The sequence below is a fragment of the Nannospalax galili genome, unplaced genomic scaffold, assembly GCF_000622305.1.
Source record: "Nannospalax galili isolate Female #2095 unplaced genomic scaffold, S.galili_v1.0 scaffold809, whole genome shotgun sequence".
Classification (NCBI taxonomy): domain Eukaryota; kingdom Metazoa; phylum Chordata; class Mammalia; order Rodentia; family Spalacidae; genus Nannospalax; species Nannospalax galili.
Genome location: NW_008360015.1, coordinates 65,652 through 84,269, shown reverse-complemented (window position 1 = coordinate 84,269; position 18,618 = coordinate 65,652). Strand labels below are relative to the sequence as shown.

General features: G+C 53.9%; 1 protein-coding gene across 1 annotated transcript in view; it reads left to right on the top strand.

Annotated features, from left to right (window-relative positions):
• The window catches only part of Znf316 (zinc finger protein 316), an 18,548-nt gene extending 335 nt beyond the window's left edge, over window positions 1-18,213 (top strand). Inside the window, exons 2-7 of the mRNA XM_008823994.3 lie at window positions 4,695-4,846; window positions 5,195-5,601; window positions 5,790-5,896; window positions 6,638-6,764; window positions 7,225-7,338; window positions 15,760-18,213. Of these exons, the coding sequence (XP_008822216.1) occupies window positions 5,220-5,601; window positions 5,790-5,896; window positions 6,638-6,764; window positions 7,225-7,338; window positions 15,760-18,077 (3,048 nt within the window). The 5' untranslated portion in view covers window positions 4,695-4,846; window positions 5,195-5,219 and the 3' untranslated portion in view covers window positions 18,078-18,213. The remainder of the gene's footprint in view (window positions 1-4,694; window positions 4,847-5,194; window positions 5,602-5,789; window positions 5,897-6,637; window positions 6,765-7,224; window positions 7,339-15,759) is intronic.
• The last annotated feature ends 405 nt before the right edge of the window (window positions 18,214-18,618 follow it).

Here is an 18,618-nt window from a genome sequence, read left to right as displayed (position 1 = left end):
CGGGTGGGACGCGCGCGCTGGGGGCGGTGGCGGCAGCGAGACTGGTGGTCCTCGATGCCCCGGCACCGGAGGCCTCGGGTGGCGGTGGGGCGATAGTGAAGCTCGGGAACTCATACCTGAAGGGGTCACAGCTGCAGCTCCGTGAGCTGGACCTTCCAGGCCCGCCGATCCCCCCGCCACCTCTGCCTGGGCCTGTGCGTCATGGATGGCTCGATCCTGGGGGGCGGGGGGTCTCCTTAGCCTGAGAGGGGGCGGGCTGGGGATGACACGCGCGACACCTTTGGGAGTTGCCAGCGCAGCCTCCTCCAGTGCAGAGGAGGGACCTGGGCCGTGGCCGCCTCCCCGCCCCTCCCCACAAGCCCCGGGGAGACTTGATCTAAGAGGGGCTGTCACCGCCTATAGCCTATGCAGGAGATGGATGCTGTGTAACCCTCTGCAGGGAGGGAGGAAAAAAGGGAGGCATCTTGTCCTAGCACCCCTACAGCCTGCTTTATGACCTTGGGGGGCCGGTTCTGTATCCCAGCCTCCCTCATCTATAGATGGAGGCTGGCTGGGCTGCTCATTGCTAAGTCTACTGCTCTTGAGGTGCATAGAGGAACTCATCCTTACTCTAGGATAGAATCTAGGGTCCCTCACATGGACACACAGGGGAGAGGGGCTGGCCATTGATTAATGAGGAAAAGAGCGGGTATAGTTACCAGTGAGGATCAGCCCACCTAGCTCACCCTGAAAGGGCAACTTAGCACTTGGTTTTGGTTCAGTAAGTATGGGCAAATCTTGGAGATGGTGCTGGCCTGGTTGAGTGCCTGTTCTGGGGGATCTGGAATGGTCCCTATGGATACCTGTTTGCTTCAGGAGCAACCCAGGAAAGAAGGGGTAGATGTGAGGATCATGGTGAACCAGGGAAGGGCATCTTGGTGGACAGAGAGACCTGAAGGGCCTTGAAGTCAGTGGGTCCACTAAAGGGAAAGAGGGTAACTAGATGCAAGTGTGCACCTGTGTGCACAGGTGTATACACATGTCTTCTGCTCATCCATGTAGGTTCCCCTGGGTCTAGGACTTTTCTGAAGCTTCTAACTTTTCAAACTTCACCAATTCTGTCTTTGCTCATTCCCTTTCTTTGGATGGTGTCCTCTTCATCCTCACCCCTGATTCTGAATGTTGGCAGCACTGTGCCCTAGGGTTCAGGACCCCAGTGGAAATGAGGGTTGTGGTGACCCATGAGTTTTGTATGATGAAGCCATGGACTCCACCTTCTGAACATCCTGACCTGGGATGGGAAGTCAAGGGCAAGTGAACAGAGACTTTCTAGGGACTGATAGGCTGGGGGCAGGGTGGAAATGTCTGGAGAGGCAGGGAGCCCCCAGGGCCCGAGTTGCTGGAATACAAACTGACCTGCCCTGAGGTCTGGTTTTCAGAACATTTTGTTCTGAATCCTGAGTTATCAGGCTATGTTTGGCCCCTGCCCTGACTTGGGTGGGACGGAGGTGGGTATAGCCCATCATGGTGGGAAAACAGGGTGGCAGGAGTGTGAGGCAGCTGGTCACGTTGCATTCTCTGGTCTGGAGAATGCTGGTGCTCAGCTCACTTTCTCCTTTTTATTCAGTCCACGACTCCAGCCCTCTGAATGATGTCATCACATTTAGGGTAGATCCTCCCACCACAATTAACATAATCTAGAAACTCCCTCACAGATGAGCCTAGAGGCTGTGTGATTCTACATCTTGTCAAGTATACAACATTAACCATCAGAGTTGGTGGGTGGACTTGGATTTTATTCAGTGTCCTTTTGGGAGGCAGAGACTCTCTATTGCTTCTGGGGGTGGGTTTTGGTTTTCTGTACCTCTCCCTGAAGCTATGGGTGCTCTGACACTTGAGTTTTAAGAATCGATGTTCATGGCATTAACTACAGATCTTAGGGTCACTTCTTCATAAGTTGAGTGTGACTGTATGTCTGGGATGGGGGGATTCAGAGGGGAGCAAAAAGGGAACTTCCATTATCCCTCAGTTGAGTATTCTTGGGTAAAGAAAATGTAGTTCTGCCTAGGAAGAAAATTGGCCCAGGATGGGCTGAGCTGGGGTTACTATTCCAAAGCTCTGAGTTGTGTCTCTTCCTCCTCTTCTGTATATGGTATATGTGCATATACTTGTAGATGTGTACAAGTGTACATGTGGAGGGCAGAGGTCAACGTCAGGTATCTTCCTTAGTTGCTGTTTGAAACAGTTGCTGTTGAGACTCACTGAACCCAGAGTGTACAAATTTAGCTAGACTAGAACTGGGGAGATCCTCCTGTCTCCAACCTCTAGTGCTGGGACGCACACTGCTATGCCCAGCTTTTTTTCCTCTCTCACATGGGGGAGCTGGGAGACTGAACTCAGGTCCTCATGCTTGTGTGACAAGCACTTCCCCAAAGAGCCACCTCCCCAGTCCCAGCTTTCTTCTTTTCTTGGGCCCTTAATAGACAACAGCCTGGCCTGGGGGAAGTCTAAAGTTGCTGCCCAGGTGGTGGCCATACAGGAGTTAGTTCCGTGGGTGTCTAGGCTCAACTTGAGCTTGCAGTCTGAGGCCTTAGTGAGCAAAGTCCTCCTCTGGGTCCGAGGTGGGTGATGGTTGTAAAATTGCCTCTGAGTGTTCCCAGTGGCCCTAGATCTGGGGAACATAGCACAAGGCATGCATGTTTCTACCCTTCAGTTACCTGCCAACACCAAAGGGCCCTGAAGGGTTGGGACAGCCCTCTTAGGCCTAGTTTTTCAGACTAGGCCTTTGGGGAAGTGTATGAAGAGCCAGTGACAGGAAGGGAAACAAGATAGTCAAGATGGAGGTTGCTCATGGAAGTCAGGGTATTGTAGCCCATGGACTTGGGCAGGGATGCAGGGATGCCCAGAGTTCTGGCTGCTGAAGTGTGGGGTTTCTTTTATTTTGGCTTCTCATTTCATTTTGGTTCTGTGTGTGGGATATGTCTGTGTTTGTGCACATGTATGTATATTCATGTGAGGGTCAGAGGTCAACACTGGTGTCTTCAATTGTTCTCCATCTTATATTTTTCAAAATATTTATTGTTATGTGTATGAGTGTTTTGTCTGCATGTGTTATAAGTGTGCCATGTGTGTGTGCAGTGCCTATGGAGGCCAGAAAAGAGAGTTCAATACCTTGAAGGTGAAGTTACAGATGGTTGTGAGCTGCCATGTGGGTGCTGGGAACTGAACAGACAGTTCTTTTAACTACTGAGCCATTTCTCCATCCCCACCACCTTTTTTTGATACAGCATATCTCACTGAACCTGGAGTTCACTACTTTGGCCAGATTGGCTGGTCAGCAAGCCTCAGAGATCCTCTTGTCTCTGCCTCCCAGGGCTGGGATTATAGGTGCATGCCATCATGCCCATCTTTTATGCCAGTGCCTGGGATCAAATTCAGGTCTTCAGGCTTATAAAGTAGGTACTTTATCGAATGAGCACCTCCCCAGCTCCAAAATGTGGATTTTTAATTTTTTATTTTAATTTCATGTATATGAGTGTTTTGCCTGCATGTATATAAGTGCACCATGTGCATGTGGTGCCCAGGGAGGCCAGAAGAAAGCATCAGATCCTCTGGAACTGGATTTACAGACAGTTGTTAGCCACCATCTGGGCGCTAGGAACTGAACCCAGGTCCTCTGCAAGAACAGCCAGTGCTGAGCCATCACTATAGCTCCTCCAAAATGTGAATTTTAAAGAAACTGTCTGAACAGAAAGGGGATGGGGTGGGTAAGCCAGGCCAGAGAAGGTATTGTGTCCATGGGAACACCAGGCACAGGGGTCTGACTGTTCCCAAGGCCCTGGGCATCTTTACCTGCCTTGGTCTGGTTTTAGATGTCCTGAAATGTGCTAACCACTGGTTGAGCGGAGATGGTTCCAGTGTCTAATGTGACCTTGCATTTCAAGATCCTTTGGGATTTATGCTCTTGCTCTTGGGATGCCAGAGTGGCCCTCCTCACTTTGGAAGTGGTCCTGTTCAGATCTGAGACATTGTTAAAAAGAGCCATTGGAAATGAACTTGTTAGAACCACAGCAGGCCAGCAAGATGGCTCAACAGATAAAGGCACCTGCTGCCGAGCGTGAAGACCTGAGTTTGATCCCTGGGATCCACATGGTATAAGAAGAGAACTGATTCCTGCAAATTGTCTCTGACTTCCACATGTGTACCATAATGTGTGTCTGTGCACACATAAATCAATAAAATGTAATAAAAATATAACTGTCCAAGTGCTTGGGATCGCACCACAGCTGGTGAAGGACGCAGAACTAATTTGAGCCTGCGGGCTTGGTCCTAAAGGGATGGGAGTTGGGGTGCTGCAGCTGGGGTCTGTGACATCCTGGGGAAGGGGAGGACCTTGTGGACCTCTGAGGTGCTGATATTTCAGCCATTCTAATTCTCTGATTTGCAGACTTGAAGGACTGTATGTATGTCCCTCTGCTGGCTTAGTGATGAGCTGGTCATGGGTCTCCCTCTTCTTTCCTGAGAGGGCCTTAAACCTGCAGTTCTGGACCTTCTATGGGTAGAGGCTCTTGAATGGGGACAAGACTTTCGGTACCAGGCCCAGAGTATATGTTTTTTTCCGGGGCCTCATCCCTTTCCCAGCCCCCTGGAGGCAGCAAAAAAGCTGGCAGGAGAGTGATACCTGCTCAAGGCTCCATCTCTCTCTTGACTCACAGGAAAAGCCCAAGAGCTTGCTGACTGCTGGGAGCTCTCTCCTTTCCTCTGAAGAGACTCAGTGAGATGCCCTTCCAGTCCTGCACCCCTTGAGCCTTGCAGGTGCCTGCCGTCTGGCTGTGCCTGGGCGTGGTTCATGTGTGCGGAGGGCTGGGTAAGCTGCTCTTGATTTCTGTATAGAATGGGCTGCCCCTCATAGGTTACATTATCCATCCATAAAGATCCCTCAGACTGTGTTGGCTGCACTCCCTGCCTCTGGTCCTTGAGGTTAAAGACTTGGTTGGGATAATGGGTGACTCACCCAGGAACAGGTTGCAGGTACATTAGACATATGGCTTCTGGTGAGAGAACAGAAGCTATGTCCTAGAGGCTGGTGGGAGGAGCCCTTTGGGTGCCCTTTCTGGGCACACCACGTGCCAATTGCGTAGCCTGAGATGGCAGACTGAGCCCTGTCCTCCCTTATCCCTAGCAGCCTCCCTTGTACAGTGCCTCTGTGTTTCAGGCCACGTGGAGGCTCTCTCCCAGGGATGATGGCCGCACTTCACACAACTCCAGACTCCCCAGATACCCAGCTGGAGCAGGCAGAGGATGGGTCCGAATGTGATGCTGACCCCAAGGAGGAGGAAGAGGAGGAGGAGAAGGGTAGAGAGAAGGCAGAGGTAGAAGAGGAGAAAGAGGAGGAAGAGGAAGAGGTCATAGTGGAAGAGGAGGTGGCCACACAGGTGCAGGAGGTGGTAGAGGTGGAGGTGGAGGCTGACATGCTAGACACCATTGATGGTGATGATGATAATGTTGACGACGACGATGATGATGTGGAGGAGGTGTTGGCAGAGGAGTCAAGTCTGAGCTTGGAGACCCAGGAGCAGCTTAGCCATGGTGACACCAAGTCACTAGTTCTTCAGAGAAAGGGTAAGAACAAGGAGCCCACCCCTGCTAGGAGAAGTAAAGCATTGGGGTTGTGAGGGTGGAAGTAGACCTTGGGTGGCAAGCCCCGGATTCTGAAGTGTGGGTATAGCCTGGAACTCCACCCTGCTTGCCAGCTGGGCAGAGGATGGCTGGACCAGGTACTATTGGTCCCTAAGCAATGTTCCCCTCAGCCCTACAGGCCTCCCAGGTGTCTGTGGCTACTCAGGATGAAGATCTAGAAGAAGAGGAAGAGGAGGATGATGAGGAGGAGGAGGATTTCTTCACAGCTGGGTCTCAGGTAAGCTGCCCTTTGCATTTGAAGCTCAAGACATTAGCTAGCCTTCCCCCAGCTGGCCCTATACCTGTTGTCCTGGGCCTTCTGTGGATAGTGGCTTGAGTGGAGACAAGATTTCAGGTCCTCCCCAGGGCATATGGTTCTGCTTTCCTGAATCCCTCTCCCTTCCAAGGCACATTGTCCTGAGGGTTCTGGCCACCACCCACTCACCTGCACTGTTCACTGACTTCAGAGGCTTGGCTGTCCTTCAAGGTCAGTTGGAGCCCTCCCCCAGGATGACTGTCCTGTTCTTGGGGTCTGTTTTTCTGCTGTCCAGTCAGATCAGGCTTCAGTGCCCATACTCAGTTTAGTTGGTACTACCTGTCTACCCAGCCTTAAGCTGCTGTTGTGTCCACAGCATTTGCTGGGACCAAGCTGGGTGACATAGGAGGGGCCATGGTGGCTAGGGCCTCTGCCCTGTAAGAGCTGATGGTTTGGTTTCTCTGAGTCTAAGGACTTCATCTCTGGATTAGAGAAAGGTCCCTGCATTTCAGGGTTGGGTAAGGCCTGAGAGACCACAGTGCTACCTGGGCACCTGTAGACCCATTGACAATAGGATGCTGGACTGTGTCCCAATGAGATCCATGCTGCAGGCCCCAATACATTTTCTGACCTCTGTTTGCATGACTGTTGGAGGCAGGGGGGTCCCTTTAGCCCCTCACCTGGGGCACCTGAGGGCAGCACCTGGGGTTCTGTGTTCTTCAGGGGCTGGTAACTTTTGAAGATGTGGCTGTGTACTTCTCCCTGGAGGAATGGGAGAGGCTGGATGCAGACCAGCGAGATCTCTACCAGGAAGTTATGCAGGAGAACTATGGGATCCTGGTTTCCTTGGGTAAGGAAGGATCTTTTATCCCTTATGGCTGTCTGTTGTGGTTGGGCGACCAACAGTCACAGGCTTAGCTGTCTAAAGGGGTGCTTCTTGAGCCCCCAGAGTTTTGGAACAGGCTAGTTCTAGGACCAGCCCATGCCCATGGAGGTCCAGATCGCCCTTGTCTCTGGGTGGGGTAAGGTGGGTAACCCTGTTGGCCCACAGCCCCAGGAGCTTCTAGGTGGGAAGGGAACAGATGGGTGTCCTGCTGGTGAAGACTTGTCAGGAGGAGAGCTGGGTATGGAAGGCAAGGAATATTGAATATTCCAGGAGGAATAAGAATATTCCAGAGCACAGGAGTAGGAGAGGGCTGGTCCTGGAAGGGTAAAAAAGCAGAGGATTTGAGCATGGACAGGATAGTGCAGGGCTGGCTAGGACAGCTGTCTTCTGTTGCTGCAGCCGCCTTCTGTCCCTTCCTGAGCAGGGTACCCAATCCCCAAGCCGGATCTGATCTTCCACCTGGAACAAGGGGAAGAGCCTTGGGTCCCAGACAGCCCCCATCCTGAGGACGGAGACATTGTCACCGGTGTCTACACAGGTGAGATGAGTTTCTGCTAGCATGACTGCTTAGAGCTGTGCTCAGACTTGAGCCTTTACCATGCCGAGTACTCTGCAGACCTATACCTGGTCCCTTTGCCTCCAAAATGTCGTCGGTGGTGATGATTTGGGGTGTGGAGTGGGTATGTTGGCCCTTGCCTTCACCTCCTGAGTCCTCATGGTCCAGCCCCACAGAGCTTAAGGGCTGATAGGTCCTTAGAGAACCTTAAAAGGGGCTCCTTGTTCCCATCTTGGAACCTGTGACTTTTTATTCCCATAAATGAGGACAGCTGTCAAATTGGTACAGCCTTCTGCAAAAAGGACCCCATAGCCCCTCCATTCCCTCAGGAGCCGTTCACTTTGTCTCTTTGTTTTTTGTTTTGTTTTTGTCTTTTTTTTGAGAGAGGGTCTTCCTGTAGCCCCAGCTGTCCTGGAACTCACTAGGTAGACCAGGCTGGCTTCAAATTCAGCAAGTCACTTGCCTCTGCTTCCCAAGTGCTGGGATTAAAGGCATGTGCCACTATGCCCAGCTCATCCACCTTGTATTATTTTTATTTTATGTGTATGAGTGCCTGCATGTATGTGAGTGCACCTGTGTTGTGCAATGCTGTGGAGGTCAGAAGAGGGCTTTGGATTCCCCTGGAACTGGAGTTAAAGATGGTACATAGCCACCATGTGGATGCTGGGAATCGAACCCGGGTCCTCTGTAAGAGAGAGTAGTCAGTGCTCTTTAACCACTGAGCCATCTCTTCAGCCCCTCGTCCACCTTGTTTTATGAGACAGCCTCTCACTGGGGCTTGGGCTTAAAAATTAAGTTAGGCTGGCTGGCCAGGAAGCTCCAGGGACCCTATTTCTATCTCCTCAGCACTGCAGTTACAAGTGTATGCCACTACACCCATCTTTTTCTGTGGGTGCTGGGGACTGAACCCAGGTCTTCAGATTCTGGCCTCGGTAGGTGGTTCAAGGCTTTCTGGATGTATCTTGGGCAATGTGTACAGAAGGCATACTGGTGGGAACTTCTCTGGGTGTCTTGGACTGGCTCTGGCTGTGCCCCTTCAATTTTCTGAGCCCCACCTTATTCATAGGGAGAATAAAGAGTCCGAACTAAACCCATGGTTTCCAACCAGAGCATGTCCAGTTCATTGTCATGTTGAGTACTCTGTGGGGTCTGAAAGTCACACTAAGGTTCTGTAATGCTGGAGGTCCTTCCCTAGCATGTGTCTGGCTTGGGGTTGGGGCATCATCAGCCCAGGGTGGGGTACTGAGTCAAACTGGAGCCATTGTAGATGTATATTAAAAGTGAAAATACAGAAAAGCTCCCTCCAGCAACATTTCTATAAGCAGATTCTCACAGCAGCTTTGTGAGAGGTAGTGAGTACCCCTTAGCCTCCCTTCAGAGGAGTAAGGCAGCTTTTCAAGTAAGCTGTTATGGTGGTCGGCCAGTTCACAGCTCCCATCTGTGTGGTAGTATGGCTTCCTACTGAGATTCCAGCTCCCCCAAACCCTCCTGGGCTCTTTTCTGGGTCTCAGAGTCAGGAAGGTTCCACCTGCTGCCTCCAGGATGAGGCTCAGATGTGGGTGGTATTTCTCGGAGACTGGAGCTGGAGGTGGGTTCTATTAATGAACTCATACAGAAAAGCCACCTAGAAAGGACAGGACATGGGCCACTGTTGGCCGGTCTCTTGAGTGTGGATTCAAGATGTGCCTTCATGTTCTGTGCTCTTGAAGGGTCTTCGGGAAGAGCCTGGTACAGGCGTGAGCCTGGGTGGTCCTGAAAGGTGGTCTGGTCCCTTTCAGTGCAGGTGACACCAGGTGACATAGGGCATGTGGCAATGTACCTGGCTGGGGTTTGGGAGCTCCTTGAGAGAACTGGCTAGCTAGGCTGGTGCTCTTCTTCCCTTTCCCATGGCCAACCATGCTCTGTAGAGTAGGAACAGGCACAGGAGGCAGGCATATCTTTTCTTTTTAATCTCCACCCCCACCTCCCCGTGTGTGTGTGTGTGTGTGTGTGTGTGTGTGTGTGTGTGTGTGTGTGTGTGTGTGTTTGCATGAGTATGGTGTATGTGAAGTCAGAGGACAACCTTGGGGGTTGTTCCTTACCTTCCACTTTGATTGAGACAGTCTCTTTGTGGTTCATCATTGTATGTAGCTGGTTTGCTGCCCCCCAAGCTTCTTGGGAATTCTTGCCTTGGAATAGGAACACTGGGATTTTAGGCCTATGCTACTGTGCTCAGCTTTGCCTACTTTACCAACTGAGCCATCTCCCTGTCCCCCAGGCTTGTCTTTGATGTGTTACATGCCTTCTGGAAGGGGATGCAGATGTAGTGGCAAAGACTGGCAGCTGCTCCAGCAAAGCCAAACCCTCTGCAAAGCCAAACCCTCTGAGGTCTTTCTTCTTCTCTGAGGACAGCCTGTGGCTGAGTGGCTGCCTTCTCACTCTGCCTTTCCTTTTCATTTCTGCCCAGCAGAGCTAGTTGGGAACTGAGAGTTTCTGAGACATGAATTGTCCTGAAGCTGGCCATCAATACTTCTGTTCTTGCAAAATGAGATTTTTTTCCCTCTCCTGTGCCCTTTATGACTCAAGCCATACTTGGTACGTGGACTCTGACAACAGTCCCTCATTCAGATGTCACCACCCCCTAACATGACACTTAGTCCTGCTTGTCCCTCAGCCTGTGTTCTAGGTCTCCCGCCAACTGAGGGCCACCACTTCCAGCTCTGCATTCCTGGCATATCCTGCTTTCCTTTTCTCTTGACTGGCTCCCATCCCAGGGTCTTTGTTCCTCATGAATGTCCCCGTGTGGTCCCTGGAGAGATCTCTGCCCATGGTTGAACATTGTTTCCTGCCAGCCCCTGCTACTGGAACAGGGAATTCCGCTGGAGAGAGCATGTACTGGGTGGCTGTTGATGTCATGTTGGTGCCTCTTTCTCTTGGCCTGGCTGGTGGTCTGGCCCTGTATATTTGAGCACTTGACCTTTTGCTCTAAGACAGCTCCTGTCTTCTTTCCCCAAGACTTAATCTACTAGCAGCCTCCAGGGGCTACAGTGGTCATAGCAGAGCCTGACCCTGTGAGGGCAGCTGTCATTCCCTCTGTTGTAGGCTCTTGCCTTTCTCCTTTCCATTTTTTATTGATGTGTTGGGGTGTGCATGGAGGCCAGAGGTCAACTGTGGGTGTCATTCCTCAGGAGCCATTCACCTTGGTTTCTAGACAGGGACCTGGGTCTTGCTTATTGGGCCATACTGGCTGGCCAGCCTGCCCCAGGGGTCTGGTCTGTCTGTGCCTCCATGGTGCTGGGATTACAAGCCTGTGCTACTATATCTGACTTTTTACATGGGTGCAGAGGATTGAACTCAGGTCCTCATGCTTATGCAGCAAGCACTTTACCGACTGAGCCATCTCCTAGCCCCTTCTGCCCCCTTTCTAAAAGTGAAGAAGAGATATACAACACTCTGGACTGGACCAGCTTAAATTTACACAGGAAAGGATGGAGGTGTAGTTTAAAGGGCAATGAGAGGCAGACAGAATCTGATGACCAGCAAGTAAGCACAGCCAGGGGATCTGCAGGACCCCCACGTGTCCTGCCTTAAGCAAGACTGATCTCAAAGTGCAGACTGCCAGCCAGGACATTTAGCATCCATCTGGGTAAACCCAGCAACTGCTGCCCATTAGCTCACCTAGGCAGAAATTAGCAGAGGAAAAGGAGCTGTCTCTTAGCCAAGAGCAGTGTGTGTGCTCCCTTAGCAGGAAGAGGCTGGCACTCAGCTGTGAGCAACAGGGGGCATCTTAAAAGGCCACTTCATTCAGTTTCACCTAGCCATACCCTGAAGGGTACTTTGGATAGTAGAGTCCTCTTCTAGTCTTAGCCAAGGCACAAGGGGCTTAGATTCTGTTTCACCCTAGTCCCTCAGCTTGATGCAGGTGGAAGGGAAGAAGTGAGGGGACCCCCTGGCAGAGAAGCTGGCTTCTTAGTGTCTAGAACAAAGAGCCTGCTAAATTTCCAGGTGCTGGAGGCTGATGGGGTGGGAGGAGTACTGTTGTTCTCACAGACAATCTGTGATGAGGGCAGGCCTTGGCTCCTCTAACATGTGGGCCTTGGTTTTGAGTCTGCATATCACCATGAGGTCAGAGGCCAGAGAGTTGCTGGCCTTTCAGAGGTCACTCACCAGCAATAGGGGACAACCTAGTTTCTGTCCCCAAGGAAGGTTGTCTGCTTCCAGACCTGTTAGCTTGGCTAGGAGACAGATGACAGTGTAGAAGCTGGCTGCCTTCCCAAGCTGAAGCTCAGATGCCTCCCCGACAGCCCTAGGTGGGAAGTGGGGCTACTCACATCCCCAGACTTGGTACATCATTTTGGTATGCCTCTGTTCTTGGAGACTGTCCGTAGTAGGGGAAGGACTCTCACCGAGCCCATCTTGAGTTTGTGTCTGGAAGGACACTATCATAGTTCGTGTCTGTTTGGTGTTCTATATGTTTCTTGTATTTGTATGGGCATGTCTTTTGTCCTAGTTTGTTTCTCCATTGCTGTGACAAAATACTCTGACCGATACCAACTTGGGGAGGAAAGGGTTTATTTGTCTTACATCTCCTGAGTAACAGTTCATCAGGGAGCCCAAAGTAGGAACTCAGGGCAGGAACCTGGAGGCAGGAGCTGGAGCACAGGCCATGGAGGAACACTGCTTACTGGCTTGCTCCCTGGCCCCTGCTCAAGTCCACTTTCTTATGCAACACAGGCCCACCTGCCCAGGGGTGGTACCACCCACAGTGGGCTGGGCCCTCCCACATCACTCATCAAGAAGATGTCCTTCAGACATGGCCACAGGCCAGTCCAATAGAGGCAATTCCCCGATTATATGGTACCACCCACAGTGGACTGGGCCCTCCCACATCACTCAACAATCAAGAATATGTCTCATGGACTTGGCCACAGGCCAGTCCTATGGAGGCAATTCCCCAATTGAGGCTCCTCAACCCAGATATTTCAAGTTCACACTAAACCTATCTAGCACTGATATGTTGTGGGGTGGTGAGGTGTTCTAGTTTGTTTCTCCATTGCTGTGACAAAACACTTTGACCAATACCAACTTGGGGAGAAAAGGGTTTATTTGTCTTACAATTCCTGTGTCACAGTTTATCAGGGAGCCCAAGGTAGGAACTCAGGGCAGGAACCTGGAGGCAGGAGCTGGAGCACAGACCATGAAGGAACAGTGCTTACTGGCTTGCTCCCCTGTCCCCTGCTCAGCCTGCTTTCTTATACATACAACACAGGCCCACCTGTCCAGGGGTGACACCACTCACAGTGGACTGGGCCCTCGCACATCACTTGACAATCAAGAAGATGGCCAGAGGCCAGTCCAATGGAGGCAATTCCCAAATTGATGCTCCCTCAACCCAGGTGTGTCAAGTTGACACTAAAGCTGTCCAGCTCAGGAGGCATGAAAAGCGGGTGCTGGTCTTACAATGGGACAGACTGTCAAAGGGAAGAAAACAGCAATTCCACAGGGGGCTCAGGCGCCTTGACTCTCTGAAACTGCTGGTGATAGGCTGCATCTAAGAGAGCCAACACTCCACCTTGTAACCTCGGAGGGGCTCAGGGTACCAGGGGTGGGTGGGGTAAAGGGCCAGGGTTGGTGCACACAGTCCTTGGGGAACCAAGCAGACTGGGGGTATCAGACATGGGAGAATACCTGGGGTAGAGCACCATGGAACTGTGAGCTAGTATGTGTGGCTTTTTAAGTTTCCAGTACTGATTTGGAGTAAATCTCTAAGACCCACCTTGTCAGACATTATGACAAAAAGGCGGTGACCAGAAGGTGGCATTTGCACAGGTAGGAAGAACTGTGTAGTGACTGCCCACAGTCCCTAGGGTTTTAACTCATTCCCTTGACCCTGGCCTGCCAAGATGGCAACCTTCTTTGGGCTTTGCCTCCAGCAGTTCTTACCTGTTCCTTATGGTATGTGGGAAATGTTTCACCAAGGTCTGTCCCTGGCTCAGAACACAGGTTGTAAAGCTGTCCTTGTGGCTGTGCTATATAAATTCCTTCTAGACAGCTGGCTTTGAGCCCCACCTGCCTTTTCCTGGAGGCCTAGCTAATTACCCTTCAACTAAGGCCAGATCCTTGGAGCAAATGTTAGCTGCAAGGGATGAGAAAGCCAGCCCCCACCCCTGGTGGCCCCACCCCTACTTCCCTTGCCTTTGAGTCTGGATGTGCTGAAGCAGCTGGGTCTGGCCCTCAGGGTCACTGTTTGACTGCTGTCCACCCCACTGCCTTCTATTTGTTAAGGAACACTATACCCTTCAGGTCCAAGTATTCCATCCACCCCCAGGTGGTGTCTCACAGTACAGCCCACAAGTCCTCACTGGGGCCTAAGGAAGGCTTCAGCTCCCTGGGAGCTGCCCATGAAGTTACTCAGAATGGTACATTCCAGGACCATGACTTCCGAACTTTGAGCAAATACTTTCATAGAGAACAGAGCTTGTCTCCCTTAGGGTTCCCCACTCTCAGAGGCCCAGCAACTTCTGAGGTTTTATCTTGGGGTACAGCCAGCTCTGACTTTCCCAAGCTGTGAGGGGAAGGGTTCCTTTCCCTTACCCTGCATTAGAGGTGGCCTCCATCACATCACTGAGTTTAACCTGGGCCTCATGCTTGTTGTACAGTGACCACCCCAACTCCAGAGGTAGCAGTGAGGTCCTCAGCCTCTTTCAGCATTGTCCACTCTTCAGTTCTGTGTAGTGGGGTGGGGCTCACCTCCCAATCTTGCAGGCACCCCAGCTGCTCATAGGCTCTGGAAGGTGTTATGGGAACATTTAAGGCTCAACTCCAGCCACTCCAACCCTTAGCTCCTGGCACTACTAGGTCCTGAGAGTCACAGACTTCTGGCTCAAAAATCCCAGATTGCATTTGTTCCTCAATGTGGACTTCCCTGCCTTATAGGGCTCTAGTTAAAAACTGTGAACCCCTCACCAGAACCTCAGGTTAAGTCTGACCTGCGTGGCAGCTTGGCTTGCCTGTCCCCTGGCAAGCTTCTCCTCACCTCAGGGCTGCTCCTGCCTTCCCAGATTGGGAGACTTACGGCTGAACAATGAAGGACATCCAGCTTAGTAAAAGGACCTTCTTTCTGCCACTCACAGGGACATAGCCACTTCTGTCACTCTGGTGACAATGTTAGCAGCTCGTGGTAAAATCAGTTTAACCTTTTCACCGGAAGCTTGTTTACTCTGGTAGTATAATATTACTAGCTACAGAAAATTTAAAGTAGCTCATTTTCTTGTCCTCATGCTTCAGGTACATGCTTTATTCCCAGATGTAGCAGGGCAGCTGTCTGGCTTCACTGCACTTGATGTGTTGTGTCCATCCCTGTGACTCCAAGTCACCATCTAGAATGTCATGCAGAACAAGGGCCAGCAGGGTGCAGTATCCGACATGAGGAGCCAGCTCTGGTTTCTGAGACTTTCTGTGACCCTCCATTATTTCACTGGTCCAGGCGCTCGCCCAGGCTGGTGGCAGCAAAAATGGGCCAGAGCTTTGGCTTCAGAGCTAAGTGGGTGGGAGTTGTTTCCTACTCAGCTGTGGGAACTGAAACTTTCTAGTTGCTGGGATCTGAGGTGGACATGGCATACATGAGTAGGTAACACCTGGGGCCATTGTGGGCTAGGCAGTGTCCCTGTGTCCCCTGGGTGACTTGATGGCAGTTCCATACACGCTGGTTCCCTACTGGGTGCCTCCTAGTGGCAGGCTGTCAAAATGCTCATTTCATAAAACAAGGTAGCCTTACAGACAGTGACTCCAAAGCCCACACAGCCCCCTGGGAGGGGCCAAAGGGAGAGCCCGGGTGCTGGGAGGGACCAATGGCAAAGTTTCAGGGGGTGCTCACAGGACACCCATAGTCTCAGCACCTGGGGTTTCCTAAATGCAGACTTCAGGAAAATGAAATCCAGGAATGGTCTCTCAGGGGAAGGTCTTGAGAGCCTGCATGCCTGCTTCCAACCTGGGTGTTAGGCGGTCCCTAAGTCCTTGGTCACTGGTGGAAACCAGCAGAAAGGGTGTGGGTGCTGTGGCCCTGCCTGGGCTAGGTGCCTGGAGAGGGCACTGCACAGGTTTCATTCTACTGTCAATCATTTTCTGGGCACAGGATCCTGCAGACACTCCCATCTCCACAGAGTGGGAAGCCCTAGGGCTGTGTGAGCTGGAATAGAGGGACCCTGGTTTTCCTGGGCTAGTGTGCATGCCAGGCTGCCACGGAACCCCTCACTGAGGGAGGCCAGGGGCTTTCTTGCCTTGCAGCTGGTCAATACTGACTGGGGCATGGACAATCTTTACTGAAGTTTTGTCCTAAGCTCAGGGCACTGCAAGGGCTACCCTGGAGGCTGATTTCACTCCTGGGTTCCTGTCACATCCTCTTCTCTCTCCTGTCACCTTCAGGAGCCTGGTTCTGGACCGATGACATGGAGGACCACGAGGAAGAAGAGGATGAGGACTTCCTGGCAGAGATGGCCGAGGAGGAGAACGATCCCCCGGGGCTGTGGTCGGCTGCGTATGGAGTAGGGGACGTGCCTGGGACTTGGGGTCCTGACGACTCAGACTCTGTGCAGACTCTAGAGGGATGGGGACCGGACCAGGGCACTCTCGGGGTCCTGGCTGAGGAGGCTGAAGTGAAGTCATTCCTGTCTGGGCGGGAGGAAGGTGAGAACCTTCTAGCGCCCTGGGTGTTCCCCACAATGGTTGCCCCCATCGGACGCCCGGAGACCACTTGCGACGTGTGTGGCAAAGTGTTCCCGCACCGCTCGCGGCTGGCCAAACACCAGCGCTACCACGCGGCAGTCAAGCCCTTCGGCTGTGAGGAGTGTGGCAAGGGTTTCGTGTACCGATCGCACCTGGCCATCCACCAGCGCACGCACACTGGTGAGAAGCCTTTCCCGTGCCCGGACTGCGGCAAGCGCTTCGTCTACAAGTCACACCTGGTCACACACCGGCGCATCCACACTGGTGAGAGACCTTACCGCTGCGCCTTTTGCGGCGCGGGCTTCGGCCGCCGCTCCTACCTGGTGACCCATCAGCGCACGCACACCGGCGAGAGGCCATACCCTTGCCTGCACTGCGGCCGCAGCTTCAGCCAAAGCTCGGCGCTGGCACGCCACCAGGCCGTGCACACCGCCGACCGGCCCCACTGCTGCCCCGACTGTGGCCAGGCCTTCCGTCTGCGCGCGGACTTCCAGCGCCATCGCCGCGCCGGCTGCACGGAACGCAACAGTGGCGATGGCGCACGGGGGGAGCCCCACGAGATGGCAGACGCAGCTGCTGCCCCGATGGAGCCCGAGGAAGCGGAGCCCAGGCCGGAGGTGGCTAAAGAGCCTGCGGCTGGAGAAGCAGATGGAGACGGGGAGGCTGAAGCGAGGGAAGAGCAGGTGGCATCGGCGGCGGGTACCGAGGCGACTGTCCCCAAGAGCAAGGACTCTGAGTCAGACAGGCTGTTCGGCGAGATGGGCAATGGACTGGGAGAAGGGGAAGGTCCTTCCTTGCACCCGCTCGGCTTCCCCTTTCCCATGCACCCCAAGTCCTGGCTGCATCCGGATGGTTTCCCCTTGCTGGGGCTCCCCAAGTTCGCCGAACGGCTGCAGGCCGATGGGTGTCCCCTGCCGGGCCCCCTGTCCATGGGCGGCTCGGGGATGGCCTGTGATCCATTCCGCGGCGCGGGCCCGGGCGATGGCGGTCTTCACGCCTTCGCTCCCGCCGTAGGGGCGCTGCTGGCCGAGCCCGCGCCCGCCGCGTTGGCGGAGGAGGAGAGCCCATGGATCTGCTCCGACTGCGGCAAGACATTTGGGCGGCGCGCTGCGCTGGCCAAGCACCAGCGTTATCACGCGGGAGAGCGTCCGCACCGCTGCGCCGACTGCGGCAAGAGCTTCGTGTACGGCTCGCACCTGGCGCGGCACCGACGCACGCACACTGGCGAGCGGCCGTTCCCGTGCCCGGAGTGCGGGGCCCGCTTCGCCCGCGGCTCCCACCTGGCGGCTCACGTGCGAGGCCATACCGGCGAGAAGCCGTTCGTGTGTGGCGTGTGCGGCGCGGGCTTCAGCCGACGCGCGCACCTCACGGCACACGGGCGCGCGCATACAGGCGAGAGACCCTACGCATGCGCAGAGTGCGGCCGCCGCTTCGGGCAGAGCGCAGCACTTACTAGACACCAGTGGGCACACGCGGAGGAGAAGCCGCACCGCTGTCCCGACTGCGGCAAGGGCTTCGGCCACAGCTCGGACTTCAAGCGACACCGTCGCACCCATACCGGCGAGAAGCCGTTCCGCTGCGCCGACTGCGGCCGCGGCTTTGCGCAGCGCTCCAACCTCGCCAAACACCGGCGCGGGCACACGGGCGAGCGACCTTTCCCGTGCCCCGAGTGCGGCAAGCGCTTCTCCCAACGTTCGGTGCTCGTCACGCACCAGCGCACGCACACTGGCGAGCGGCCTTACGCATGCGCCAACTGCGGAAGGCGCTTCTCCCAGAGCTCGCATCTGCTCACTCACATGAAGACGCACCGCGGGCAGACGGGTGCGCCGGCACAGAATGCTACTTCCGCTTCCTCTTCCGCATCCAAAGCCCAGGTACCTGATAAGGTGCCGCAGCCACCGCCCAGCGCGAGTTCCGGCTCTGGGACGCTCCTGGAGTTCGCGGGCGGGACCAGCTTTGGTTCCGATGCGGCCGGGTTCGCGGGGCCCTCGGGTGCCTACGAGGAGAGCATCCTGTGAGGCCGGTCGAAGCGGCGCGCGCCGCCCTTGCTCCTCTGGCCTCGGAGGGCTGAGGATTCCCGGTCCTGGGTGCTTCGCGCCCTTTCTCTCGAGGTCTCGGGTCCTCAGATTTCGCTCGGGTGCACACGGTGCCCTGGCCACCACCCGGATCAAGACCGCCCCGTCCCCGGATCCGTGCCGCGGCGCGGGAGCGATGGCACTCCAGGCTCTTTCAGCTTGGATTTCGGTTCGCGTGGACCCGAGAGCAAGCGACTTAGGAGTTGGTCCCCGGACCTTCCAGTGAGTGGTGGTGAGGTCGTGAAGAGCATCCCGCAGCTCTACTCGACATCTGGGCGTTCCTGATGGGTTTGGCCGACTTCTGTCCATCCTCACTGGAGAGATTCAGGGACCTTCTTCCGGTCATTCGAGTGCAGCCAGTATGTTTTAAGAACCATCCTCGTGGCAAAGGGGAGCCTTAGCAGTTTCCAGGGGGGAATGGAGACGTGAAGAGAGAAAGCTTTTTTTCTGTCGACTGTGGGTATTTATTTCCATCTCTGATAAT